The sequence below is a fragment of the Calypte anna genome, chromosome 3 (genome assembly GCF_003957555.1).
Source record: "Calypte anna isolate BGI_N300 chromosome 3, bCalAnn1_v1.p, whole genome shotgun sequence".
Lineage (NCBI taxonomy): Eukaryota > Metazoa > Chordata > Aves > Apodiformes > Trochilidae > Calypte > Calypte anna.
In genome coordinates, this window is record NC_044246.1 from 64,955,053 (window position 1) to 64,981,694 (window position 26,642).

A 26,642-nucleotide genomic window follows, 5' to 3' on the forward strand; every position below is an offset into this window, starting at 1 on the left:
CAAAAATTGCATGCATGGCACACAAGTTACATCCTTGGTATATGTTTTATGGTATACCCTTGGTATACTCTTCCTTTTGTACTGATAAACCAGGATAAGCCAGCTTCAAGAAGACATATTATTTAAAGAATACATCAAGGAGTCACTGCTTGTGCTGGTGCTTTTGAAGTATCTCTCACAGCTGTAAATCCACTACCACTGTCCTGATTATTTTCCCCATTTTTCACTAATTGGAGGGAAAATAATTTGTATTTAAAGTAACAAGCAACTTTGTAAGTAGAAAGCTGTATGGAAACTGCATGACCATCGTATTTTGTGTTTTCAAATACAAAAGGAGCTGACCCACCATCTTAAGAGTCCAACACTGGAAAGCCAAGCTCTTTATATCATTAGTGAAAAGGAGCTACATGGTGAGGCAGCAGATAGTACACACAAAAAAAAAGCTTTATCAAATGCAGTTCCTTTCTCTCATTGACTCTGAAGGAATGAGGAATTCATTCCAGACTGTCAGTCAATCAATCTGATTACACAGGGAAATATAAACTAGAGGCAATGATTTAATGATGTTGAATCTATGCCACATACACAAATTGTTTGGAAAAATTATGCAATAGTATCTTAATACTATCTTTTTTTATAATAGTTATTATTTTAATAGCAAATATTTTGAGGCTCATAGCAAGACTGGAATTACAGTAGTTCATGTTGAGTAGGACTTTGTTCCAGGAGCAGCACAAGCAATGCCTGTTTTTCCAGTGTTGTGAGGATATATATGCCTGTGAAATTTCAGCTCCATGTAAATCCAGATGGATTAAACCAAGAATATCACTGAAATGCAGAGTGACTGAAGGAAAATGAAGAGGGAAGGATGGATTTTGGTTTATATGACTGAAACAAAAGATTTATGGACATATGAAAAAGTAAAAGACAATAAGAATATATTTATACTAAATTAAAACTTTATTGACTAATGTTCTCCAGACAACATGATCCAATGGACTATGGTTGCATACATGCAATGAAGTTGAACACAACAGTAGTTTAACATGGAATGTCAAACAAATTAATATAATGAATTAAATGAAACAATTTATCTGTGTTGCTGCAAAATGAAACCAAGCTTTGTATTTCCTTGGTCAATCTGTGTTCAGCTAAGAGGCAATGCATTTGAAGAAACTGGTAGATTTCTTTAGCATATATTTCAAATAAATTAGCTAGAATTGTACTCTTTAAAATCCTTTCAACTTCACTTGCATTACAAACAAAATCTAAGTGTAAACACTAAAGTTGCCAGAGCCATTTAGGAACTCAGAGTGGACATTACTGTTCAGTTAACGTGAATACTTAAAACAAGAAAAATACCAGTTACTGCAAAAGTCATGTAGGCATATTTTATTATTAATCCAGCACAAAGCATTTCTCCTAAGTTTCTCACATAAAAGACTAAAGCTTGCTTACAGTACTACATCTTCTATCATTCAAGCATCATTATTACCTATCAAGGAGATCAGCTAGATGACCTAATGGGTCTTTTCCACCCCTAACTTCTACAAAAGAAAATCATTCATGCCAACAAGAACATGGTTCGCTACATCTTGGCCTTGATCCTGGAGCCTTCGTTCAGGCAAAACTCCCGCTGACTTAAAAGAGAGACTTTCCAGAGCAAGACACCCAGGATTAGGCCCTTTTAATTTTTTTAATTTTAAAAAAGCATCCATTTAGGATACATGGAAAATATTCCATAGAATTAAAAAAATATAATGACATGTGCTTCACTTGCATTGAAGGAATCAGAGAATGTAAACACCATAGTGGCCCACATTTTCACAATATCCATGAGAAAGTGTCAACTGCAAGTAATCTATGTGCATTTATTTCTCAACGTGTGCTTCTGAGTGTTCTGTGTTTACCTTTACTTCCACCTCCACACACGTGTACACCCTTCACTCACATAAAGATGTGATAAAATCCATTGAAGACAGTTGCTTGCCTGTCTCAATGCTTCATTCTGCAAGTTGCAGTAAAGTAGGTTTTACATAATGCTAACTGGACTGTATGTGAGCAGCAGGACACTAATACCACTGTGGGAAAGAGAGTGTGGTTGCTGGTTCTGTGAGCGTGGAGTCATCCCACTTACACACATCATTAATCTACCTGCATGAAGGGCTGGAAAAGCAGGTGATCCACGTACTTCTTGGTGGGCCATGTCTGAAATTTGAGTTGAAGAATTCAAAGGCTGTAGATTGTCCTCATGGGAGCCTTTAGACAACCTAGAGGACCACGTACAAAAGTTTACCTTCAAAGTGCACTTTCTAAGAATGGAATGTTCTTGACAGAGAAATGATCAGAGGCAATCCTGAACTTTTTTGCTTGTTGAATAGGAAAAATGTTTTCATCCTCAGGCAGCACTTCACCCTGACAAATGTGAGTTCAGTTATTATTGGGTTTTAGTATTAAAGAAGATTCTTTAGAAACATGATAGTACACACATACACATACATTCAGATATTTACAGCTCTCCTAGAAAAACAACCCCCTACCTTAGTACTGACTATCTTTTTCCTTTTTTTTTTTTTTTTAGTATTTAAATTGTTTAAACCAGCTACATTAAATACCAATGTGTACTGTACCACCCCACACCAACCCCACATCCCCCTAGAAAAACCAGCAAGTATTTTAAAAGTTCGTTTGCTTGTTTTTATGATTGTTAAAATCTCCTGCTTGAGATTGTTAAGTACCACCTCCACTGGAACAAGATCAGCACTGACTGCACCTTCCAATGCACGTTGTTTCATAGTTGACAAGTACTGCAGCTTGCAGCTTAGATCTCCAGGTCGTCAGGTCGAGGTCTGCTGCTGGCTCGGCTGCTGGCTCGGCTGGGAGGCCTCTGGTCCACTATGGTGAGGGGTTGCAGCTCATGTCCTGACGCCAGTTTTTTGGTGTTCTGGTGCTCATCGGAGAAGTCGAAGGGCTGGGCGTGCGAGTTGGAGATGGTGCTGCCAGCCTGCCCCATTCTGTTCTGCTCCGCGCTGTAGTTGGCCCAGTTTTGCTCGCTGGCTTGTTTATTGTAGTTACGACAGGAGGAATTGTTCCTGTCTCCAGTAACAAGCTTGTACCCTGGGGGAGACATGGGAGACAAGGGGGCAGTTGGGGAGGAGCAGCCATTGTAATAGGCATACTTGGGGGAGCCGCAGTCCTTGGAAGGGCTTATGGCACCGCTGTGGGAGTAGGGGTCGGTTTTCCCTTTCACACGATCCTTGACACCCTTGAAGAACACGTAGAAAAGCTCAATGATGTTCAAGGCAAGAGACACCAAAGACACAACCAGCATGAAGAGGATGAAAATGGTTTTCTCGGTTGGACGGGAGAGGAAACAGTCCACTCTGTGCGGGCACGGGTCGCGCTCGCAGGTGTAGATGGCGTTCAGGCTGAACCCATAGATGTACCACTGTATAAGCAAGAAAGCCACCTCAAAGACAGATTTGAACAGGATGCTGATGATGTAAGTACGGAGCAGCCCGCCACGCATCTTCACTTTGCCATGCTCTTCGATCCCATACTTGAATTTCTTAATTTCTATTTGCTTGAGGTGCATTTCCACATTCACGCCGTCATTTTGAACCACCTTGAGCTCTTCTTCTCTTTTGTTTAGCTTCTCTTCTTTCCTCATTACGTAGAACACGTGCGCTAGGTACAAAAGGGTAGGTACAGACACAAATATAATCTGCAGGACCCAGAAGCGTACGTGGGAGATGGGGAAGGACTTGTCATAGCAGACGTTCTCACAACCAGGCTGTTGGGTGTTGCACCGGAAAGCAGACTGTTCATCTCCCCAGGCTGACTCCACTGCTGTCCCCAGTAGCAAGATGCGGAAAATAAAGAGGACAGACAGCCATACTTTCCCTCCTGCAGTGGAGTAGGCTTGAACTTTGTCCAGAAGTTTTCCCAAGGCACTCCAATCACCCATCTTCACGGGATGTTGGCTAAAGAAGGGCACAAAAGGGAAAAAGAAAAAAAAAAGTGACTGATAAGACTACTTTTTACTACCTTTGATACACTGCATTGCAGACCAACACTAATAGAGCAGCGATGTCAGCTTTCTTTTAATTAATGTATTTCACACATCTGTAAAGAAACCAGGGTTTTTGTCTGCAAGTGGAGTGCAAAGTCAGGGAAGCTTAAAACAGAAAGTAACCTATGTCTCAGAGCACAATGGAAGAAAGAGGTTTCTAATTTCACTTCACTTTTCAAGAAGTCTGTGACAACCTATATTGTGGCTGGCTCAGCTCCCTTGGTGGCACCCTCAATTCCATGATCTACACTTGCCCTGGGTAGAAAATATCTGTGATACACTGCTGAAACAGAGTGTGGAAGTATGTAGTAGCACTGACTGAATATGCTAGGAATAAATGAAAGATTTATCTCTTTCAGTGTGGATCAATCATGGTAATTTTTATGTTCACTCTTTATGAGAATAAGGAAGCAAACCCCAATATAACCTAAATACAAAATATTATATACTATGTTAATCTTAAGGTAAGATACCTAAAATTTTATCCTTACAAAATACATGCTACTTTTCCTACAACAACATTAAACTGAGCTCTTGCCTATCACTACATTGTAATACATTTAAGACTATAATCCTAATGATGCCAAGTTTATCCTATATGCATCTTCAGAAAACTTGCTATCTAAATACAATTTATACATTAGTATGTGCAACACAGAGATTAAGGTTGTTATTTTTTACCTACACTTTTATGAAGGAACCAAAAATAGTAAAAACATGAAGCACAGCTAAGCTCATGTTACCATATTGGAGGAACTGGTTTCCTGTTTATCTGTGGTTTGCTTAATTTATTGCAGTTTCAGCTTTGTATTTGCACCTTTTTGTACTTAAATTCCTTCACTTTGTTTTGAAAGGAAAAAAGATTTAGCAAGGAAAAAAGGTAAATGAGCTCTTTCTGTTTTCAAGGCAACTCCTGGCGTGCAGTTTGCATTCCAAGTGTTGAACACTGCAAGTTTAAATTCTCTCTCTACTTGGGTTTTAAAGTGCGTGTTTCTGGGACAGAGGCAGCTTCTTGGGGATATCTGGAAATACACAGTATGACATAAAAACAAATGAAATGGCACATGACATAAAAACAAATTCAATGGCTTACTTGATGTTCTAGATTCCTACCAAAAAAAAAAAAAAGAAAAAAAAAAGAAAGAAAAAAAAAGTTCACTATGGAATTTTTATCAGCTGCAGAAGAGCAATCTTAGCTGCATAAAAACCTAACATTTTATCTGTCCACACATCAACAAGCATGTGAAATTGAGCACTTCAAAAGAAAAATAATCACAAAGCTTCCCTTCTCAAGCAGATGCTGCTGGGTATAGATATTGTTCCGTGCATGCTGAATAATCCCTTCCTGGTATTAATGGCTTCGATAATGTCCAAATTACTTCCTCCCCATTGCATCATGGATATAGTCCCTAGTGAAGGTCATTTATAGAAGAAGTCCTTTTTGGATAATTCATAAAATAGGAAATTTTAGCACCAAGGAGATTTTCTTTCAAGAAGCAGTGAGTCACTGGAAACAGAAGATTGTAAGTCTGGCAAACTCTATCATAACAACAGATGCCAAATAAAAACACACCGTATTGGAAAGAGCTGGAGAGAGCAATGGGAGACAAGTGCTGATAGTACTCTCTCGGAAAGCTCCGAGATGCCAATTATCTTTGAACCCCTGCAAAATATCCCAGGGCCATTTCCTCAGCCTGCTGAGTCAGCTTGCTCTGAAGTTTACCTACTGCCGAGTGCAGACCCTTCCCCACGTAATAAGGTCTTCACATGAATGAAGCCCCATCAAAGGATCAGGCCTGCTTCAGACTTTTTCCATCTGGAAGCCCCTACTGGGAGGGAGGAGTGTGACCTCCCTCCAGCCATCCCCAGAGCTTTGGTCCTTCCTGGGAAAGGCAAACTCGTCTTTAGGGGCTGGAGGTGGCAGAGGAGGAGTCAGGCACACCAGCGCGGAGGTCCTTGGGAAAGTCTGGAATAAAATGTGACCACGTTCCTCCTCTGGCTGGGATTGTTAAAACAGAGAACAGCTTGTAACTTACACAACACGTGAAGTTTGTTTTAAGGGGAAGCTATTTGCTCCGTGTCCTAGGAGTAGAAGTGGACAGAAGGAACCTTTTTCAAGTAAAAACTTCTTGATTTAATTAGTCAGCTTTCAGATGATTCCAAACTACTGCATTAACAAACTTTCTACACTCAACGTATTTTTTTACTTTCTAAATATTGTTTCAGATTGAGTTTGATTAAGAAAACAGAGGACCTGTTATTTCTAGGCAGTTACGTGCTGTTTGTTTTTTAATTACACTCCACTCTGGTCCGTTAATACAACACAATTTACTTCAGTTCTGACCTGCTGAATCCCACCCTGCAATATTTTGAAAATTTACTACCTATTTTTTTAATTTGCTTCAGCATGCAAAATTGCTAAGTTTCATTTATGTCCTCTGGCAATATAAACTCAAAGAGGAAACATTCTGTGCTTGAATTACTCATACATAGTTTTGAAAAGCAGTTTTTTAAAAGAGATTAGTTCCACACTAGCCTTTGCTAGTGATAAAAAATCCCCACATCAATTCAAAACATTGTACTGTTAATCAGATAACCTTGTGGTGGCACAAATGCATTACTCCTTCGCTTAAGTGGATTCTGTTGCTTTATGAAAAAATACTTTGTTTTGTTGTAGAGAAAATTCATTCATCAGATCTGATTTATTTACTTTCAGGGCACTGAAAGATAATTTTTATTAATTGATTACAATATCTGTTTACCAGGTTTAAAAAGAAGTTTTGTATCAACCACTTACTTAAGTATTCCAGCTTTGTAAATAGTTTGCAATGGGTGAAAGATAAACTTTAAAATAGCTCTTCAGCATTCAGGACTTCTTTTTCTTTTAACACTTCCAAATACCTTAAATGAGTCCACTGAAAGACACAGTGTTGACCTGATTGATTGGTACAATTTCAGTGCTTCAGGAATTTAAGGATATGGCTGATGATGGCAACTTGTGTTTCATGAGTTCTTACTGTCTATTATTTTACAGGATTATAACCGTTTTCTGAGAAAGACTAATGCCAGCCTAGTAAACTCTTTAAAAGATGGATTTCTTCCAGGTCCTACCGTGTGTCAGTAAGGACAGGAAAAAAGCCACCCAGCTTCAGGAGATACAATAGTGTTCATCTGCCCAGGTTTTGAATAATCACATATATAAGAAATTTGATTTGTAAGCCACACTTAAGAAAATCTATCACTATTTTTATGGACCACATTCATCATGTCATCTGGTGCAGATCTTCCAGGAAGAATAATGCAAACTCAGTGCTGTTATAATATGCCCAGGTCTTACTAGTGTTAGAAGGTCACATGCTAGTGGATGGAAGAGCAGTAAGGGTTAGAGTGGGATCTAAAATGGGATTTTGCAGCTGGAGCAGTTGGGAAACAGGCCAAAGTTTTGGTTTTCCTACCTCTCCTGCCTTTTTCCTGTGTGCTCACACACATAAATAGCCAACAAAAGAGAAGATTCTGGACCTTGAACATCAGGCAGCTTGAGTAATTCCCCAAAGCAACCCACATAGCAGAGAAGGCAGCTGTCTGTGTACAACTGGGTTTTGGGGGGCTGGAATAAGAAAGGCTAATTTTCTGAAGTCTTCAAAAGTCCAGAAGTTTTCTTTCAGAAATGAATGTCTTTCAGACATTCCCCTTTGAAAGTGTAGTTTATATCTCTGCATATAAGCTTCATGTACTTTCATCTACTGGATAAAAACTACACGCTAAATGGTTGCAATACCTAGAATTTTAAAATGTCACAGCTACCTGCTTTTTTCCTTGCCTGCCAGTATGGCTGCTGATCAGCCACCAGAGGATCAACCCTATAGCCTCTCCCATGCTGTACCCTCCCCACCTAATTTAATTATAAAGCATAGTTGCAAATGGACCCAAAGCAGCCATTAGCAATTTCTCAGACATTCTCTAGCTGCACAAGTCAGGTCTACGCTCTCCAATACTGTCCAGATTCATCCCTCTCCTGACTCACTTTGGAATTAAGAGAAGAAACATTCAATTGCCTGAGGGGCCCTCAGGCCCTCTGATGCTTGCAGATTTTGAAATCTGGATTTCTAAAATGTACGAGTGGCATAAACAACAGACCAGGTGGCTCCACAGGAGATAAATTCAGTGGGTAACATGGGGAGGAGATACGAGAGACTGGGGGAAAGATAGCAACTTAACTGATGAAAGACACATTGCTCAATGCCATCTAACCTTCCCCATGCCCACAGGAATCTTTGGCCTAAACTGACGTGCACTTCAGAGACAAATAAAATCAATCTTTCAGGCTTGCATAGTATGAGAGCCCAGATAACTTCATGGTGTCAAATCTGTTTGCACTGCTGAATGTATGAGCATTCAGATTTCTCTCACAAACCAAATCCCTTGTGTCCCTCTCCTGAATCCAGACTGCTGCTCACCCCTCTCCCATTTGTATGCTCGGTAGGCATCATGGGTCAGTGCCAGTGTCTGGCTTTGAAGTTTCTGAAGGAAACACTTCAGAAAACATCCCAAAGACTAGAGGCTTAAATTCTGCAGTCTAGTGTGCTGTCCAGATGTTAAAAATGGCAGGATGAAAGCTTCACTCAAGTCCTCCAACTTGCTCCCTACGCGCACGCATGCACACACAAGTCAGGCACAAGGTGTCTGCAGAGTGTTCCGTCATAAACCTCTTACACAAAAATACAAAGCAACTCCTCAGAAGAAATAAGCCACATCACGCAGCTCTCTGGTTATCTCAAGGCAAAATGTGAGGACACACATAAGCACACAATATTCTTGTTTAAGAGGAAAGCGTGTTACTTGATAAGATAAACTGTGCTTCGTCTTTCAGCTGAAGGCTTTTCCCCCTGCCTCCTCGTGTTGCTTTTTTAACTACTGGCAAGCAGAAGGCAACAACTGCTATAAGGAATCACTCCAAGCTTAGAAATGCAAAAAGCTTTTCAGTTCTTCAAGAGATGCTACTGGAGCGATTTTTTGTGTGTTTTTGTTTTTTTCTTCTGTATTTTGGTATTTAAGCCTTCGAGGTAACATAAAGGCAATGTGCCATATTGACGTTATGACACATATTGTAGATATTCCACAGTTCTTCCTAGACAATTTTCATTTATATCCACCCAAAACTTTCACAGACACTGCCAACGTGGTAAGGCATATCATGGTATTTCGCATTCCTCCTCTAAAATCCTTCACCGAGGTTGCTAAAACAGAGTAACTATATACAAAGCAGGTTAAAAATCCGTAACCTACGTCTGGATTTTATCACATCCATTTTAAAAGAAATGGGGAAAACTTATCAGGAAGACCACGTGAAAGCCACCACTTCAGTAGCTGCAGTATTTAACAAAGCACCTAATTAAGAACCTTACTCTGCCCAAACTATTAGGCATCAATCAGGATTTCCATATGAAAGCAAAACGTGTGGGGCAAAAATTAGAGGCACCCGGGACAAGGTACTAACTTCTGATGCAATTTCGGCACAACAGAGGAGACTGAAGCGCACACCTCGTCTTTTCTTTAAAGGAGCCCACGTTAAATCGGAGGCGAGGAAGACGGAGAAGCGATTTCACCCAAACACCAGCAACAAGTCTGCAACTCAGCCAGCCCTGCTGCTACAACTTCGCAGCTTCTCCCTCCGTGGAACTTGAAACCTTGAAGTCGTGCAAGAGCTGAAGAAGCGTACAGAGAGATGACCCAAGAAAGCAAAGAACTCCTACAAGTTTGAGCTCAGCACTTAAAGAGAAGTTACGCTTTTGTGGATGTATATTTTTAAACAAGTTCAACCCTCACCGCAGTAACTCAGAATTCTTGAGGTCAAAAGAAAGAAAGAAAAAAAAAAAGTTTTCAGAAAAAGTGATACAAAAGCCGATGAAAAAGGAAACTTTCAACTTACCCTTGCTGATCACCAGTGAAACTGGATCAGAATACTTCTTTAGAGGGTTAAAGTAAAATGGAAGAGCAAGTTCAGGCACTCAGACCTGTCTATTTAAACTTTAAAAGTCTACTGCTGTTTTGTATTTTTCATCTTGCCTTCCCCACTAATGAAAGAAAATGTGCTGATACCTCGTAAAACTTTTTTCTCACTTGGAACGCTGGGAGAGCTTTTAAGTTTTCAAGCCCTGCTGTGAAAGAGGAGGGGAAGAGGAGGGGTGGCAGCCCAGGAGGAGGGGCGCGCTGCGAGTGGAGGGGAGGAAGGTGGGGGAGGAGGAGAAAGCTGAAGGCACAGCAAAAACCAGCCTGGGGAGAAGGAGGGAGAGGGGGCACGAAGGTCCTCTCTTGCTGATGTAACAAAACAAATATAAGGGCAGTCAGCAACCACCCTACATCCTCGCACCCCCCCCTCCTCTCTCCCTCCCCCTCCCCCTTCTCTCCCTCCACCCCTTCCCCTCCGGTCACTGAGGGCACCTGGGTGGCTTCTTCCGCCAGATCTGGGCTTGCCCGGGACAGATGAAACAATTTAGCTCTCTGGTGTGCACCAGGAGTTTTACCAGAGGGAAAGGGAAGAATGCGTGAGGGGGATTAATGGGTAAGCAGGGGGAACCTCCGAGATGCTGGGGCTGGACTGCAGAGCTTCTCTCTTGGTTCCCGCCTTGCCAGAGGAGGGAAAGGTCTCTCAAGACTTCTCGGATTTTTGTTGGGAACATAGCTTTGTTTACTTGGGTCTGTTTCCTTTACGTGCACACATGAAAGTACGCACCAGGAGCAGCAGCGTGTTTGTTTCTACAGGAGATACCCATCACACTTTTTTTTTTTTTTTTTTTTTTTTTTTTTTTTTAATTGTTATTTGTGTGTATCCATCCCAGGGGAGAAATGAAGGAATGATCTCACATTTCAGGAAACTCTTTCCAGGAAACTTCAGAAAATAAACCACAGTATGGAGAATCAGTCTCAATAGTGAGAAGATGAGAAGAAATACACCTGATAATTTTTTAACACATTTTACAGAAGAAAATCATGCTCCAAAATTGACCTATTAAATTAAAGCAAAACTAGTTCAAAGTTGCTCCTAACTAGTCCCTAGTTAAACACTCCTTGAACAATGCCTCCTCTAGAGAACAAAAATTAATTTATTTCTCTGTCTGTGTTAAGCTCATCACATATGGAGTCCACACTGCATTAGGTATTGGTCTCATTCATGTCATTAGCTCATCTACAGGACTGCTTAATAGCTTCTCTAGAAGAGTTCATGCTCAGTGAAATTCCAGTTTTGAGGTCGTACCAGGTTCACTTGGGTTTCAGTTCTTGTTATTCTCATGTGCTATTCCTGAACTCAATAGCACAGATGAGCAATTTTTACTCTTTAAAGGGTATTAGGCAAGAGAGAAGTTCAGTGATGGCCATTGAGAGGTTCTCAAAAAAATGTGCTCTTTACAGTTTCTTCCTGAAATAACAAATGTTACAATCTACAAAGAAACCTAGGTATTACTTCTTATTTTACATAGCCTTTACCTGTTGCTTTTTGCTCAGAACTCTCTGGAGAAGAGAACTAAGACCAAGCTTTTGTAGAGATACTCAGCCAGAGAGCTTTGAAGCAGGGAAAGGAACTCACCAGTCCTGTTTTTGCTCTGGGGCTCTTTGTAGCAGACCACACTGCCTCCTGTTCGAGGAATAGAGTCAGTGCACTGCAACTGTACACCTTCCATTCTCCTTACTCCAGCTACAGACAGGAAAGGATGGTTTCTCTAGTTTTTTCCTTTGGTACTGGCTGTTACATTTGACAACTTTGTTAGTTTTCACACTTGCCCAAGCCACATGGCAGAAAGAAACCTTTTCTTAAGGTTCTCTGAATGTTGTTGTAAGGTTGCTTTTTCTCTTTGCAGCAAGGAAGAAACAGAGCTTTGTGCTTAACAGGCTGTGGGCCCTTCTTTTTGAGAATTAAAAAAATGTAATATACCAACCGCTGCCCTTCTGACTGTGGCTTAGAAAGTGAGTGAGGTAAGCTTAATGCTTCTGATACCACCCCACAAAACACTGGTTATTCTAGAGCAAAGCACAAAATACCAACAACATGGCTACATGTGTGCTGATGCTGGAACAATGAAGAGATTTGGGATACCGTATGTGTTGGTGTCGAAAAAGCTGTCCCTTAGGAAAATAGCTTTATGCCAGGAAAAAAAAAACCAACAAAAAAACCCCCTCTCAAATTATAGTATGCTAGTATGCAATGCTATTGTTCCCTGTCAAAGCCAGCATGATCACAGGGTCCAACTTGACTGATCTTGCAGTTTTCCATGTATCTTCCTATATAGTCTTCACAAGTTTTCAAACATTCTGTTTTTAAAAGAAGGACCGAGAAACATTTCTCCACTTAAATAAATGAACAGTATTTGTGAGAAGGCCAACACCTCTTAAATCCACTTTGGAAAACTAAAAAGTATACATTATTAAAAAGGGAAGAATAATTTTGCAGCAATAATAAGCCTTGTAACAGAGAACAGAGAAGGAACAGAGAAGGGATTTCAAGGCTCCACTGTGATACTGTGTAGAATTAGGAAGAAAATATTACTAGTCCTGATAAAAGTGCCATGGAAGTGTCGCTTTGAGTTTGGACATATGTCTTTATTATCATGTTTCATAGCCTAGTACCAGAATATATTAAACTTCAGATATTGCAGTGATCTATCATTTCACAAGGTTACCTGAAAGTCTCACATTCATTTGAATTTCAAGGGAAATAAGCTTTTCAGATTGATTGAATGTCTTCAAATACAACCCCTCTTCAGCTAAAGCAGTTTTCAAGAGGAAAGCATGGGGGTGTCAGACCTGAGATGTTTGTGAGTTGGTTCTTAATTACAGACCAACAGACAGGTAAGAAGAGCAGAGTCAGATTTGAAGCCTTGTGTTGTGAAACACAGACTCTTTTTCGCATTAAAGAAATGAAGATTTCGGTGCCCAGACCTCTTGCCATCAGTTGATGTTTTGCCCTGTAGAGCAAACGTGAAGCAATATTTCAGCGTGGCAATCTTAGGACTGCAGAACCTGTTTCTCTTTGGTTTGGCAAGCTACAGCACAAGCTGTGAGGGCACGTACACACTGCAACCAAGATACAACACCAGAGCCCAGGCTCTGCCAAGTGCATCTCCTGGACTGAACCTTGGGGTCACTACCACAGGATTTCAGTCCACTGTCTCCTGAATCCGTGGCTGAATCAGTGAAATAGTTTGAATCCCATAGTACTCCTGCTACTTTCTACACAGACTTACCAAAGAGACTCATAAATTGGATTATTTAGTATTTACAGCCTTTGACACAGATTCACAGTTAGTACAGATCTCAGTCCACTGTTTTCTTTTTATTATTACCTGGACAGAAATACAGAGCTCTATACAGAAACTTTTTCCTCATATCACCTCCAAGTACTTCCTCAAAAATATTTTAGTAATCTGATTTGCCAGGAAAGCCCTAGTGAATGTTTCATTTGGAAGGCTCTCCAGTCCTGTAACCATTACAAAATCTCCTGTTGATACCAGTGGGGTTCACAGTCTGTTAAGAATGTCTATAATTTATGGAGATCTTAAGACAAAGAGCATGTCTTCACTTGTTTTCGATTTGTTTGCAAAATTCAGTTCCCAGTACTCCTATGCACAGCACTGTCCTTGTCCTGTGCAGTTTGGGAGAGAAGTCCACAGACTGAGTAAACTGATTATACAGTAAACCAAGATGAACGTACACAAGCAATGCAGATTTTCTTGGGTGACTTTCAAGGTAGCTGTGCTGTCACCCACGTCACTGGGTGGCATGTTAGCTCTGGAATGTTTTCACCAATATCCCTTCTCACATATTTAGCTCTAAACACAGGATTGTGAATAATGCATGGCCCTGTTTCATGCCTTACTGAGGTAAAGCTTCTCAGAATGTCCAAGGAGCAATAATGTGGTATTTCTTGATTACCTAAGCACATAAATGTGCAGACTAATATTTTTTCTTTTTTTTTTTTTTTTTTTTTTAAAGCAGCCAGTGGTTTTTTCGCTTGTTTGAGGAATTTACATCACGTAGGAATATAGCAGAGCTTTGAAGTTGTTGGCCACAATGCTTACATGTCCTCTCAGCTGGGGTGACTGAGCTGGAGCCCACTGAAAGCTGCTGTGCCCAGCACCCACCCCAAGTTTCAAAAGGTCATCACTTGTTCAAAGGAAAAGCCCTTGTCATCCCTCAAGGCTGTAGCTGTTCCCACTTAGGTGGCACAGCACACAGCATAAAAGAGAGCTTTCCTGATAATTATAAGAATGGTAGTAATAAAAAAGTAGTGTAATCACAAGACTGTCTCTTTGTGAGCATGTTAGCTGTTCCATGTTGAAACTCAGATTCATTTGTTATGGGGCTATTAAAAGTAGATATTCCCCAGGAGAAAAGGAGGCTTAGTGCAAGATAGCATCTGCTCTTATTGATTTGCCTGCAAAAGAAAAGAGATGCTATGTTAAAGGAGACCCTGCTGGAAGCACATCAAGACTGAAGCATGTATCTCAGATTAAGTTCTGTGGAGAAGTTCTCAGTGACGATGCCATCAGATCAGAGCCTGGCCTAACAAATGGTCACTCTCCTATGGAAAAGATTTTTGCTGTTGCACTGTCATCTGTCTAAAACCTTGAGAGTGCTTTGTAAGTATTAACATAGCACAAATTACACTATATTAACCTCTTTTATGAAGATGGGAGGTTTGTCATGGAGAATAGCAGCAGCTCTTCTGAGTCATAGACAGCTTGGAAAAACCAGGATTAGGAGAAGAATTTCTTAATGTCTGGCTCCATCCTGTAAAACAAAAACTATCCTATCCTATTCTCTACTTGTTTTTTGAAATATCATCTAGCACTAAAAGCAGCTAAATGTGTATTTCCTTTAAAAAGTCATGAGGATCTCAGAGAAGGAAAATACAGTGTTCAAGGTTTGAGGTGTCTTCTTTCTGTTCTTTGTGCTAGTCAATGGCTGCCATTTCATACTGTTAAGATTTCACCATAGCTTCTTCATGGTGATACTCAGCTTGCTCACTTTCCCATGCTACATTTAGAAATACCAGTTTGTTCCTGTTTGCTAATGGACAGAAAGAGAGAAGGGTAATTCATAGAAGCTTGCATGCTCTGCATCCACACCAAGAAATTTCTGAAACTCATTACAGACAGCTTAAATACCAGAAAAGTTGGTTTTAAAAGGACTTATCCAAACACTGTAACTGATTCCAATCAATATCTCCTCAGAGCAATGCTTCCCCTCTAAAAGACAGTAGAAAACCTATCAAAGAATGCAGTATGAGTTCACAGATCCTTATGAATTTGGCTCCACCTTCTGTACACAGTGAAAATAAACACGGATTACATTGCATCTTGAATGTCAGTTAAAATTTTTGTTGATTTTATTCCCCATTTTACTTTCAAAAATCCTGAGCTGAGATGGTGTCATGGAATTTTTTTATTTGCTATTTCTGTGTATTGATGGTGAGGCTTTCCAGTCATTTGGTTCCAAAGGAGGAGAGTTTGTTTAAACCAATATGGCCATTTCAGGTTTTCAAACTGTTGAGTAACATAGTATGAAAGTAATATAGTCTTTCACAATTTTTTTTTTAAATTTCTCCAGGAGATCCTACTTTGATCTAATTCATTGTCCATAAAATATAAGAAAATTTCAGAATGTGCACTGGGACCATTTGCTTACTCTGATGGGCAATCATACTGGATCAAATAAATCTGAACACTCTGTGTATTACATAGCAATTTAAATAAGGGCTACACAATCAAACTCCAAAATAGACACCTACATGAATAAAAGAAAACCAGAGCAGGTAACTCCCCCAGAGGCATGCCCAGCTGAAGATACTTTTGCACCTTTATTGATGAAAAACATTTTCTTTATTACCAAATGTTTAGAAATGTGAGTGGTTTTGACTTAAATTATATGAGTTTTTATCCAGGTTTAACAAACAGCAACTGACTTTCCATGGTAACCTTTGAAATCTTACAGGGGTTGACATTTTCTCCACATAGCTGAAGTGAGGGACAGAAAATCTGGCTACTTAGGCCGTGCCAGAAGAGCAATGGTGAAATGGGAGAGCAACACTTCCCTCAAGAAATCTCATCTTTTTGATCCTGTCTTCAGAATTTCACCAGGTTTTATTTCATTTTGATTTTTGATCTTCTCATTTAAGTAATTCTGGAGTTTAACTCAGCATTTATATGAACTTGGTAACAGGAGGCACCGCATTTTAGTTACAGATCAATATTATGTTAGATAATATCATTGGTTACAGTGAATTAGATTGAGCTGTCCAATACGCTGAAGTCTAATCAAAAGTATTTCTTATGCAGAAGACCAAATAAACATTTCATTTGTGTCAGTCAACAGATTGTTTAATATTTTAAAATAAGGCCACTACCACTTTCTAAATAGACCACTTTCTACCACTTTCTAAATAGAAACAGAACTACAAAAATTATTTATAGGCTCTCATTTATTTATCCATATATTTGAATAAAATTTATTAATCACATTATTAGTTTAATTTATTTTTTATTCATCACTATTAGACAATGCTTGTGGGCAGCCTTTTCCTGTAGATAAAATCATTTTTGATGGTTCATTCATATTTACCTGTGTGACTGTGTTCCCTCACCTGCAGACAGCCCATTCTGACCATTTCCAAGTCTTGTCCTCACAAGACTGCTACAGAAACAAAGAGAAGGATCATATGTCCTCTCACTTTGTATTTTTTGGTCTGTAGAGAAGAGAAAATTAATGTTACCTAAGAGAATGGACCTGAAACAGACTATTGCAGAAGATTTTTGAAAGGCAGAGGAAGGGTGCCTGAGGTGTTCCTGGCTGAAAGTCAGAGCTATGCCCACTGGGTTTCTTGGTAGCATCACAGGGGTGTCTGAGGATATTAACATCACATGTCTTCCCTCTCATTTTCCCTACACCACTCTGTTCCCATTTGTTGTACAGCTGCACATAGGTTGGCCAGAACTGTCTGAGGAGCATTATTGCTCTTCTCTTTTGGCAGTCTGTGGGGCTGTGTTGTAGACATGAAAGGGTTTGCAGAGAACTGAACATCAAGATATTTTACATAAAATCAAGCAAAAATTATTAATAGGGTTGACTGTTGGTAAAAACACAAATTGATTAAAAATATACTGCTAATTAAGGGTTTCCCATGAGAACAGCTTTGGGAAAACAAGTGGAAAATTAATCTACTGGAATTAGCAGTTTCTGTTATAAGATTTTCCCAGAAAGAAATCTCCCAGTATAACCCATAAGTCCCTTTCCCAGGCTGTAAAGAACTCCAGTAATCTGCTTTGAATTTAAATGTATGTACATTCATTTAATTTCTCAGATATTTTAAAATTAACTGAACTGAAAAAAAAGCAGTTGAGTTTACACAGTTTATCACTAATTTAACTGTACAAATGTACAAATGAAGCATAAAGAACATAATAATCCCTGACTCCACAAATCAGGCTGTCAACTGCTCATTAACAATTGCTAGAATTGTCCAGCAAACATCAATGGTGCATAAGGGAAAACATCACGTAGGATACAACAATATATCTCAGCTATTAAAGTTTAATACCAGCTACCTTATATCAAAAATCTAAAAGTACAGAAAATAAAATCACTTCAATAAAGTGATATAAAAAGAGTTTTAATGAATTGAGCATTAGACTAAGGGTTAACTTTTACATGTCAACTTTGAATAATAAAACCTAGCAGCTTTACAACTTCCTGAGGCTACATTTAAAAGAAACAACTTTCAATTACCTGCCCTCAAAACTAACACTGGAATATTATCTGTAAGCACAGTTCTTGTAAAGTTGTTTGCAATAAAAACCTAAATAGGTCTCAGATTATTTAATATTTTCAGAGGTAAGGAATGTAAGAGTTAATTTAGTGTACTCACAGACAATCAAGATAATATCTTGAAAACTGTTCTGTCTAAAACTTAAGCAAATATTTGTAGGTAAGACCAGACAGATGTTAACTCATATGAAACACAAAAATGTCCTAATATGAGTAAGTGTTTTTTAAGGGTGATTTAGAGTAAGCATGGAGGATGAGAATGAAAAGAGAGTTTAGGTCCCACTACAAAAACTTGGAACTAAGGCACACAAGTCCTAATCTCTGGCCCAGCAGCCTTTCCCAGGGATTCCCAAGCTCTGGAAAAGCACAAGCTCCTGCACAGCTCTGGCAGAATCCTGAGCAGTGCTCAGCATGCCAAATTGTAGGGCCTGGAGCCCCCCTCCCATCCTTGATCTGGCCAGAAACCACACAAAACCACAGGTACCTTTACCTCCCTCCCCACAGAGGCTTCATTTTGCCACATATTTTCAGAAGCAGCCCAAGCCTGGCTGCCACAAGGGACTTCCCAGGCCATGCACTTCTCCCCAGGTGAGACCACTTGTGAATCTGCTCCTGCTACTGAGGCTTTTGCTATTTATTTAATGCTCAGAATACTTGCCCCAGATTGCTAAACTATCGTGCAAGCCCTGCTGAGACTGTAGGCTTCAAATTGGTATCTTTAGCTTTCCAAGCCACCACTTTAATTAGCAGGGCAGAAGACAACTGAAGGGAAACAGACACATCTTTTATCCCTGTTCAGAAAGCTGTGTTATTTTGTAAAAATAATTGAGAACTTCATTAGCCTGAGAAATAATTCAGAAAAAAAACCTCAACAAACAAATGTGAGAATATAGATTGCTAACATGTCTGAACCAATGCTTAAGCCCTATACTGTGTAGCTTAACCTCCCTATTTTATTCTGCATTTTTTTTGAGGATGCCCAGAAACCCCATCAGAATGAAATCTCTGTCAGGGGAATGTGAGGTCCTTCTTTCATGTAGAGAACAACAAGCCAAAGGAACTCTGTGTAATGGTTGAGAGATTGTCTTGTATTACTGCTACTATCAGTTTGATGCCACAGAGAAAACAATCCCCTTAGAATAAATAAGATTCAGACTTATCTTCACCCTCCCAAGCTCTCAAACCCCAAAGGCAGAAAGTGAGATTTTCACCGTACAAGTGTCCTTTTTGCCAACTGTTTTCATTGTCTCAATTTCAGTGCAGAAGCTCGTGGTTTCAGAAAATAAAGACTATATATATAAAAAATCTTTGATGTGTATTTATATTTCTTTGAGATATGTATCTACACACACATATTGATGCTCTATACAGAAATTAATTGTGTTGTCAATACAATATTCACATCCCAACAATTTGCCAATATAAGATCCTGTGAAAATATTGATCTGTTTAAATTTTTTTTTTGAAAAAAAAAAAAGAAAAAAAAAAAAAGAAAAAAAATTGTGAAAAAAAAATTTTGGAAGAGAAAAGTTGACTACTCATACAGAACAACATGCACATTTTCCAAGCGGTAGGCAAGAAGTTGTAAGCAAGACCTGTCTTCATGTACTGACCTATAAGAAGTTCATTGTCTCCACTCAAGGAAAGATAAAAATATAAAATTAATAATACTTCAGAAATTAAGTCTGAAGAAACTTGTATCATCAGTGTAGTAGATATTATGTTTTAAAAAAGTTTCACTAACTTGAATATACAAGATACAGAAATCCAAAGACAATCACAACACATTGTGAGAAAGCTGCTTTTAGATTTTTGGAAACTTACAACCTAGAACACTGATAACTTGCTTTTGATGACATATTTTTTAAAAATACTCTTAAAGATGGGATCAGTATTCATAACATAGGGTTGAAAGAAGTGTATGTATTTCTGAAAATTTCAGATGGGCACAGCACAAGCTGATACAATCTGTATGGCCCCAAGAGCTCCTTTTGCCACCCATTGCATGCTAGTTTATGGAAATTTTAAGTCACAAATAAGGGCTAATTTTAAGTACAGGAATGGGAAACAGACACTATAAACCAAGCAAAATGCTGAAACCCCCAAAACTTCTTTAGATCACTTCATAAAACTGCTACATAAGGCACAGATCATTTTACAGATTCAGGAAGTCAAGCGATACCAGTGCACCTGAATGAATTTTTTTCTTTCTATGGCACATAAATAGATCTTCATTACTTATTCAATTTTTGTTCCCTGCCCTCAATACCATTTGATTTTATGTAGGAATTCTACATCAAGAACAAATAGGGTTTCTACCAGCCTTTGAAATGGAAATCTAGAAGTCTCAGTGTGAAATTGTAAGTCCTTGATATGCAATCTGCTTGACCCAAAGACTACATCTGAAAAGTGCTGGCATGTGTGTTGGAAACCCGAGTGTTACATCCCACCATTAAACAGCTCACTCCTACCACTGGTTTCTGCTGCAACTCACCATGCAGTTTATAAAAAGTGTTTTGCTCAGATGGTGGATATGTGTAGATTTAATGCAGGGCAGGCAACTAGAAGCTGAACATGTGTTGCATATAAGCATTCAGAATATTCCTGAAAACTAGGAAAACACATTCAAGCCAATATTATACACCTAAAAATGTGTGAAACTTCTTTTGGCTCCCTTGCAAACTCCCCAGTGCAGGACTGTTAAGCAAAAGCATATTGGTTCTTTAATTCCATAAATTGTCCTGAGGAAAGCTTATTCCCATACATCTAGAATTGGTTTCCAGTGTTTTCAACTTAGGAGTGAAAAGTAATTAAAGAATGAACAAAAATATAGCAACATTGCTTATCCTTTTCCTGAAGATCCTAAAAATATTCAGGAAAGAATAACACTGAGCTTTGTAGATCAAATCCGTGAAAGGATCCTAACACTTCTGTGCTAATCAAGGTGGCCACACTGACAGTCTCCACAAAAGCATCCAAATCAAAATCCCATTCTATCTCAGAAATATGCTTTCCTTACCCTGACTCCACAGCCTGGGGCACCATGCAGCTTCATGCTTTCAAGACCAGCATGGAAGCAATTAAAAGACTTCTTTGAAAATTAGGTGCCTCAAGACATGGCAATTGCGGACTTGAAGCTTCCAGGCTATAGCAGTACAGAAAGACTTAAAACATAATTCAGCAGCAGAACTGTGGTGTGTCTTTAAGCCAAAATCTTTATCTTAATTCTAAATGTTATGCTGAAATGTAATCTTTCTTTATGTCACTGTTAATTACCAGTTTTACTACAAGCTCACATTTCTACGCAGCTCTGCAAACTGAGGTTGCAGATAGATATTAGACACAATTTTCAGATTGTGCCAAGAAGAATAACTGCTACCGGGCAAAATGCCTGACAGATTGTTTAACATCCCAATGCAAACCAGGGTTTGAAGTTCTGGTGGCTAGGAAAAAGTTTCATCTAGAAACCCACCAAATTAACCTGAAGGACACTGGAGAACAGAACATATGAATCTCTCTTCTGTCCTTATTAAGATTTGCACCCTGTGTAAATATAAGAGAAACTCTGTCCTTAGGGACAAAATACATAAAAGCTCAATAAAATATTTTTTAAAAATTATTAGATCCTTTTAATTTTAAAAAATGTTTATCGCTGCCTATATTATTATGTAAAACCAAGATTTTTTTTTTTTTTTTTTTAATTCCAGAGTGAGGTTTAACAAGAAAGACTCGGCGGAAGGACAGAGGTTTGGAGAACTGGGAGTCCAGGGGCAGGCGGGAGGGCCCAGATTCAGCCGGGTCCCACTAGGGGGGGGTGTGAGACAGAGGAGCCGCCGCTCAGCCCGGGGCCGCTGCCCGCGACTCTGCCCGGGCTCTTCGGGCCGGGGGCGACCGGCGAAGGAAATCAGGGTGAGTGGGAGAAGGGTGCAGGGTGGCAGCAGCAGTGGCTGTGGCTGGGACAGTGCATCCCCTGGGTGGGAACAGGGTTCCGATGGTAAAGGCGCTCCGCAGCCTGGTTCGTGCGTTTCTCGGACCTCCGCCAGCCTGCGCGCCGGTACGCGCAATCATAGAATCATAGAATCGGCTGGGTTGGAAGGGACCTCAGAGATCATCAAGTCCAACCCTTGATCCACTACTGCTGCAGTTACCAGACCATGGCACTGAGTGCCACATCCAGTCTCTTTGTAAATATTTCCAGGGATGGAGAATCCACCACTTCCCTGGGCAGCCCATTCCAATGTCTGATCACCCTCTCGGTAAAGAAATTCTTTCTAATGCCCAATCTAAACCTCCCCCGGCATAACTTAGGACCGTGCCCTCTTGTCTTGCTGAGAGTTGCCTGGGAAAAGAGACCAACTCCCCCCCTGGCTACACCCTCCTTTCAGGGAGTTGTAGAGAGTGATGAGGTCTCCCCTGAGCCTCCTCTTCTCCAGGCTGAACAGCCCCAGCTCCCTCAGCCTCTCCTCATAGTGTCTGTGCTCGAGTCCCTTCACCAGCCTGGTTGCCCTCCTTTGGACCTGCTCCAGGACCTCGATATCCTTCCTGAACTGAAGGGCCCAGAACTGGACACAGGACTCGAGGTGCAATGCATGCACACACACAAATAAGCACCTTTTATAATATCTATTAAAAATAATACACATTTCTGTGGAGTCTTTCTGCATTCTGGGGAGTTTTTCTGAGCAACCTGGTCTGCTGGAAGGTGTCCCTGCCCATGAAGGGGGATTAGAGCTAGGTGATCTTTAAGGTCCCTTCCAACCCAAACCATTCTCTCTCTCTCTCTCTCTCGCTCTCTCTCTCTCACACACACACACACAAATAAAAAGTTAATAAATACAAGAATTAACTATAAATATTGAAAGATGCCACTTGGACATAAAGAATTTTGGTTTATTATGGCCACTCTCTGCTTATTTCAAGAATGAGTATCTAAGAATTTGAAGCCTGGGATTTTGAGGGGTTTCCACCTGGAACAGTAATGATTCTTGAATTATATTTCAAGGTCTTTTCTATCGCAGCCTATAATACTTACTTGCCTTGATGTCTTCAGATGCTGACAAATTGAAGAGTTTATTGTTTTGCTTTTAGTTCTCCAGTGAAAGCCAAGATAAGTTGCAGGGCTGTTTGCCTCATCATCTATCAGCTGCATCTGCAAAATCCACCAGATTTCACCAAAGGCAGGAAACATCTCAGAACATCGGTCCTTAGTTTTCCTCTGGTATCAGGATTTCTGCATTATCTTCAAAATACAGAATGCACATAATGTAATGACTTGGTTAGGACCCCAGAGTTTTCAAAGTCTATTAGGGCAACTAATTAATTGTCATTAATTGTCTTCCAGGTTCTTTAATAGCATTGATATTACTTTGTTAAAAGGTTCTGGCTCCTCTGGGAGCATTGTGTTGTATCCTTTTGTCAATAAACATACAACACAGGCATTTTTCATTAAAGGTGTCAGTCAACTGTACATGAATAAGTTATTACTTGTAATTTATTTGTTTAAGTCCTTCTGGACAATGTGATAAGAGCAATTGTCTTAACAGTTTCAATTTCTGAGAACATATGTAAAGGCTTAATGTTTTCATCTGGAGACTGTGTTCACCTACAGTAAAACTGGGTATTTAGATCACTTGAGATCTAATTATCTCTAGAAGCATTGAAATTTCATTACAATATGTTAAAAGAAAAAGCATCAATTAATAATGACACCAGAGGATATGCTGCCACTTGATGTGACTTCCAGAAGAGGCACTGTATTTGTCTGGGATAAAGAAACACTGTGCTAGGTAAATAAATATAGGTAACCTAGAATCACTGGCAGATGCAAGTAGAGTAATTTAAAGTATTTATTGCTATTCATAATAGTAAATAGTGTTATTTTACTATTTACTATTTATTACTATCTGTAATATAATCAAGACACAGGCATCTCTCCACTTACATTGTAAATACAAGTTAATGATGGGGGAAACAAATCAGCAAAAATTTAGGAATATTACCACTTCCATCAGTCTCTAGTTGTAGCAGTCCTGCAATGTTGATTGCAATAGCCAAAGTAAATAGTATATCTTATTGATTTAGACATCTTTCATCTTTACGTGATATTTCCTGGGAGTTTGATAATTGCAAATATATTCATTGTTCAAGGTTATCCATTTAAATGTTTACATTCTTGTATTTCAGGAATGTCTCAGGAATGCTCCTGATACTCATCATTCCAATCCTTGTTTCCAACAAGTAATTTGTAGACTACAGTTTGTACTGCTATTTTTTCTACTGCTTGATTGATTTAATCTTAAATCCACAAGGGACATTCCTGAAGATCATGTTTACTTCTCTATTTCACCCCTATTAAGAAGACATGCATAAACCCACATTGATTTGATTCTAATATTTGATTTTCAGAAAAAAATCCATGATAAGGATTAAGAATTATACACTGTTCTTAACAAAAAGTGTAAAATAAATGGATGTATTGTAGTAAAAACTTGAGTCAGGAGGTCAAAAGAATTAATATTCTCTCTTGGTCGTATGCTTTTTGGATCCATTGATGATAACGATGTAGATATGAATTTTAATTAAGAAACACACTTTCAGAGGATTTGTCCTGCAGAAGGTTTTGTTCCTATGAAAAATCTTTCTACATTGGCTGCATCTGATTTACATACAAACAAATCAAAATGGTAGGCAGAATTGTATGAAGCCAGTAATGCAAACTGAAATGAAGGATAATGGCAAAGTTTGGTATTTTTCTGTTTGCCTGATTATTTATCTTCTGCAGGAAAGGTGGTAAAATGCAAGAGTTGAAAATGGAGGCAGACTGCTAAAGATGCTTTCAAATGAAGGAAAATCTTCTCTAATTCCCAGGGAATTAAAACTAAAAATTCGTTGCTCTTGTTCTTGTTTTTTTATATAGCCTGAGTTGTTTATAACTAGCAGAGAAAAGCCCTTGAAAGCCCTTATGAAATTGTAAAACCGTAGGTGAACGAACTTAATAAAAGCTATTTCCACCTCTACATCTTCTGATTTTGTTGAAGTCTACTCCTTCATTTTAGTGGAGAAGAGATGAAATGCAGGAAAATCAGAGATATCTGCTTCTCATGTCCTCTTTGAAGGCTCAAGTGATTAATCTCCAGGAAGTGAACACTATAAGAGATATTGCCAAAGTCATGAGTGATTTTTAAATGTCAAATCAAAGAAGATGAAACAATCTGAAAAAGAAATGTATCACATAAAGATGAAAACCTTTTATTTAAAGTCATGGACTGCATGATGGATGTGTACAAAGTTATTCTAAGCACACTTTGCCATGGCGATTTCTATTAATCTATTATCTATTTAGAAAAGATGCTGTAATATATAATTACTGCTGGCTGGCAATGCCCGTCCACACAGAATTGAACTTAATGGTGGTGCAGCCTACAAGACTGAGACTTTTCATGGAAGAAAAATGCACATAGGTCTGTATGAAATATTAACAATACAAAACAGAGAGTAATAAGTTCAGTCCTTCAATATGAGTTATACTTCTGTAAATTTAGTCTGATTTTGTTCTCAAAAAAACCAAGTTGAGTTATTTGTTTCACTGTGATCATCAGACTGAATTAGACTTTACTTTTTCCATTTGGAGGGTTTGCTTATTTGTTTGTTGTTTTAGTTTTTTCTCTGCTTTCATAATGAGCAGTGTGTCTGGCTCAGTGTCTGGCTTCCTGGATTAACGTAGTTCTCAAAATCAGATTGAGTATACAAACAACTTGGACTTTGAGTCATGGCTCAGGGTGGAGCAGCAGCTAAATGTAGGAAATGGGAATTATATCAGCTGCAAAGACGTTGAAAGATAATTCCTGAAAGTACCTCATTAATCTAAGACTTAGTGGTTGGATGTAACCAGTAAGAAACATAGTTCCATTATGAATTTTATGCAAAGTCATGGAGTGCACACATGCAGTGCCACGCCAGTGGGTGATTTGGGTTTCTCTTGCTTGTTAGATTGCCTTGTCCCTTCAGCTTTCGAAAAGTATTCTTTTTTTGTCAAGCAGGCAGTGAATGTAGTGAATGTATGTGGTGAATATGTAGTGAAATGAGGCAACCAGGTGCCACTAATTCCCAGGGAGTGGCATGAGCTTGTGTTAAGCCCACCTGTGCCTGATTAGGGCAGGCCCCCACTGCGCATGAGCAGGATTAGGGGGCCAATAAAAGGTGAGGCTTGAAGCACAGGCTCAGCTCAGTCCTGAGCAAGGCAGCAGAGAGGTCAGGTGCTTCTCTCAGCGCTGCACTACCTTCATTCCACCACTAGTGGCGCTCATTGCCTTTAGGGTGAGGCTCTGAGGAGTCTCGAACCCGCAGCCTCAGCATTGCTCGGGTTGTCTGTATAACAGCGTGCTAGCCGGCTGCGCCACTCAAGCCTCACCCTAAGGTCGTTGAGTGCTAGTGGCGCAATGAAGGTAGTGCAGTGCTGAGAGAAGCACCTGACCCCTCTGCAGGTGTGCTCAGGACTGAGCTGAGCCTGTGCTTCAGGGCTCACCTTTTATTGGCTCCCTAATCCTGCTCATGTGCAGTTGGGCCCTGCCCTAATTAGGCACAGGTGGGCTTAACACAAGCTCATGCCACTCCCTGGGAATTAGTGGCACCTGGTTGCCTCATTTCACTACATATATAGTACACGTACAACCTCTGGCAATGTATGGAAGGAAGGTAAGGCCCTGAAAGTCATTGCTTAAATGACAAATTAAACTCTTTTCAATGTAAAGTT

General features: G+C 39.5%; 1 protein-coding gene across 2 annotated transcripts; it reads right to left on the bottom strand.

Moving 5' to 3' along the window:
* Nucleotides 1–937: 937 nt before the first annotated feature.
* Nucleotides 938–10,288, bottom strand: GJA1 (gap junction protein alpha 1). 2 transcript variants are annotated; one of them, XM_030447295.1, is made up of 3 exons: nucleotides 10,002–10,288; nucleotides 2,774–3,983; nucleotides 938–2,415 (listed from the first exon to the last, which is right to left on the bottom strand). In XM_030447295.1, the coding sequence occupies exon 2, from the start codon at nucleotides 3,965–3,967 to the stop codon at nucleotides 2,822–2,824; it is 1,146 nt and encodes a 381-aa protein (XP_030303155.1). In that variant the 5' UTR covers nucleotides 3,968–3,983; nucleotides 10,002–10,288; the 3' UTR covers nucleotides 938–2,415; nucleotides 2,774–2,821. The 2 variants fall into 2 exon arrangements, with proteins under 2 accessions (XP_030303155.1, XP_008495557.1); XM_008497335.2 differs by having other exon boundaries at nucleotides 942–3,983.
* Between the last annotated feature and the right edge of the window lie 16,354 nt (nucleotides 10,289–26,642).

Bases quoted from the DNA above. Each gene is read 5' to 3' on its own strand.
- GJA1 (XM_030447295.1), bottom strand. From the start codon at position 3,967: ATGGGTGATTGGAGTGCCTTGGGAAAACTTCTGGACAAAGTTCAAGCC.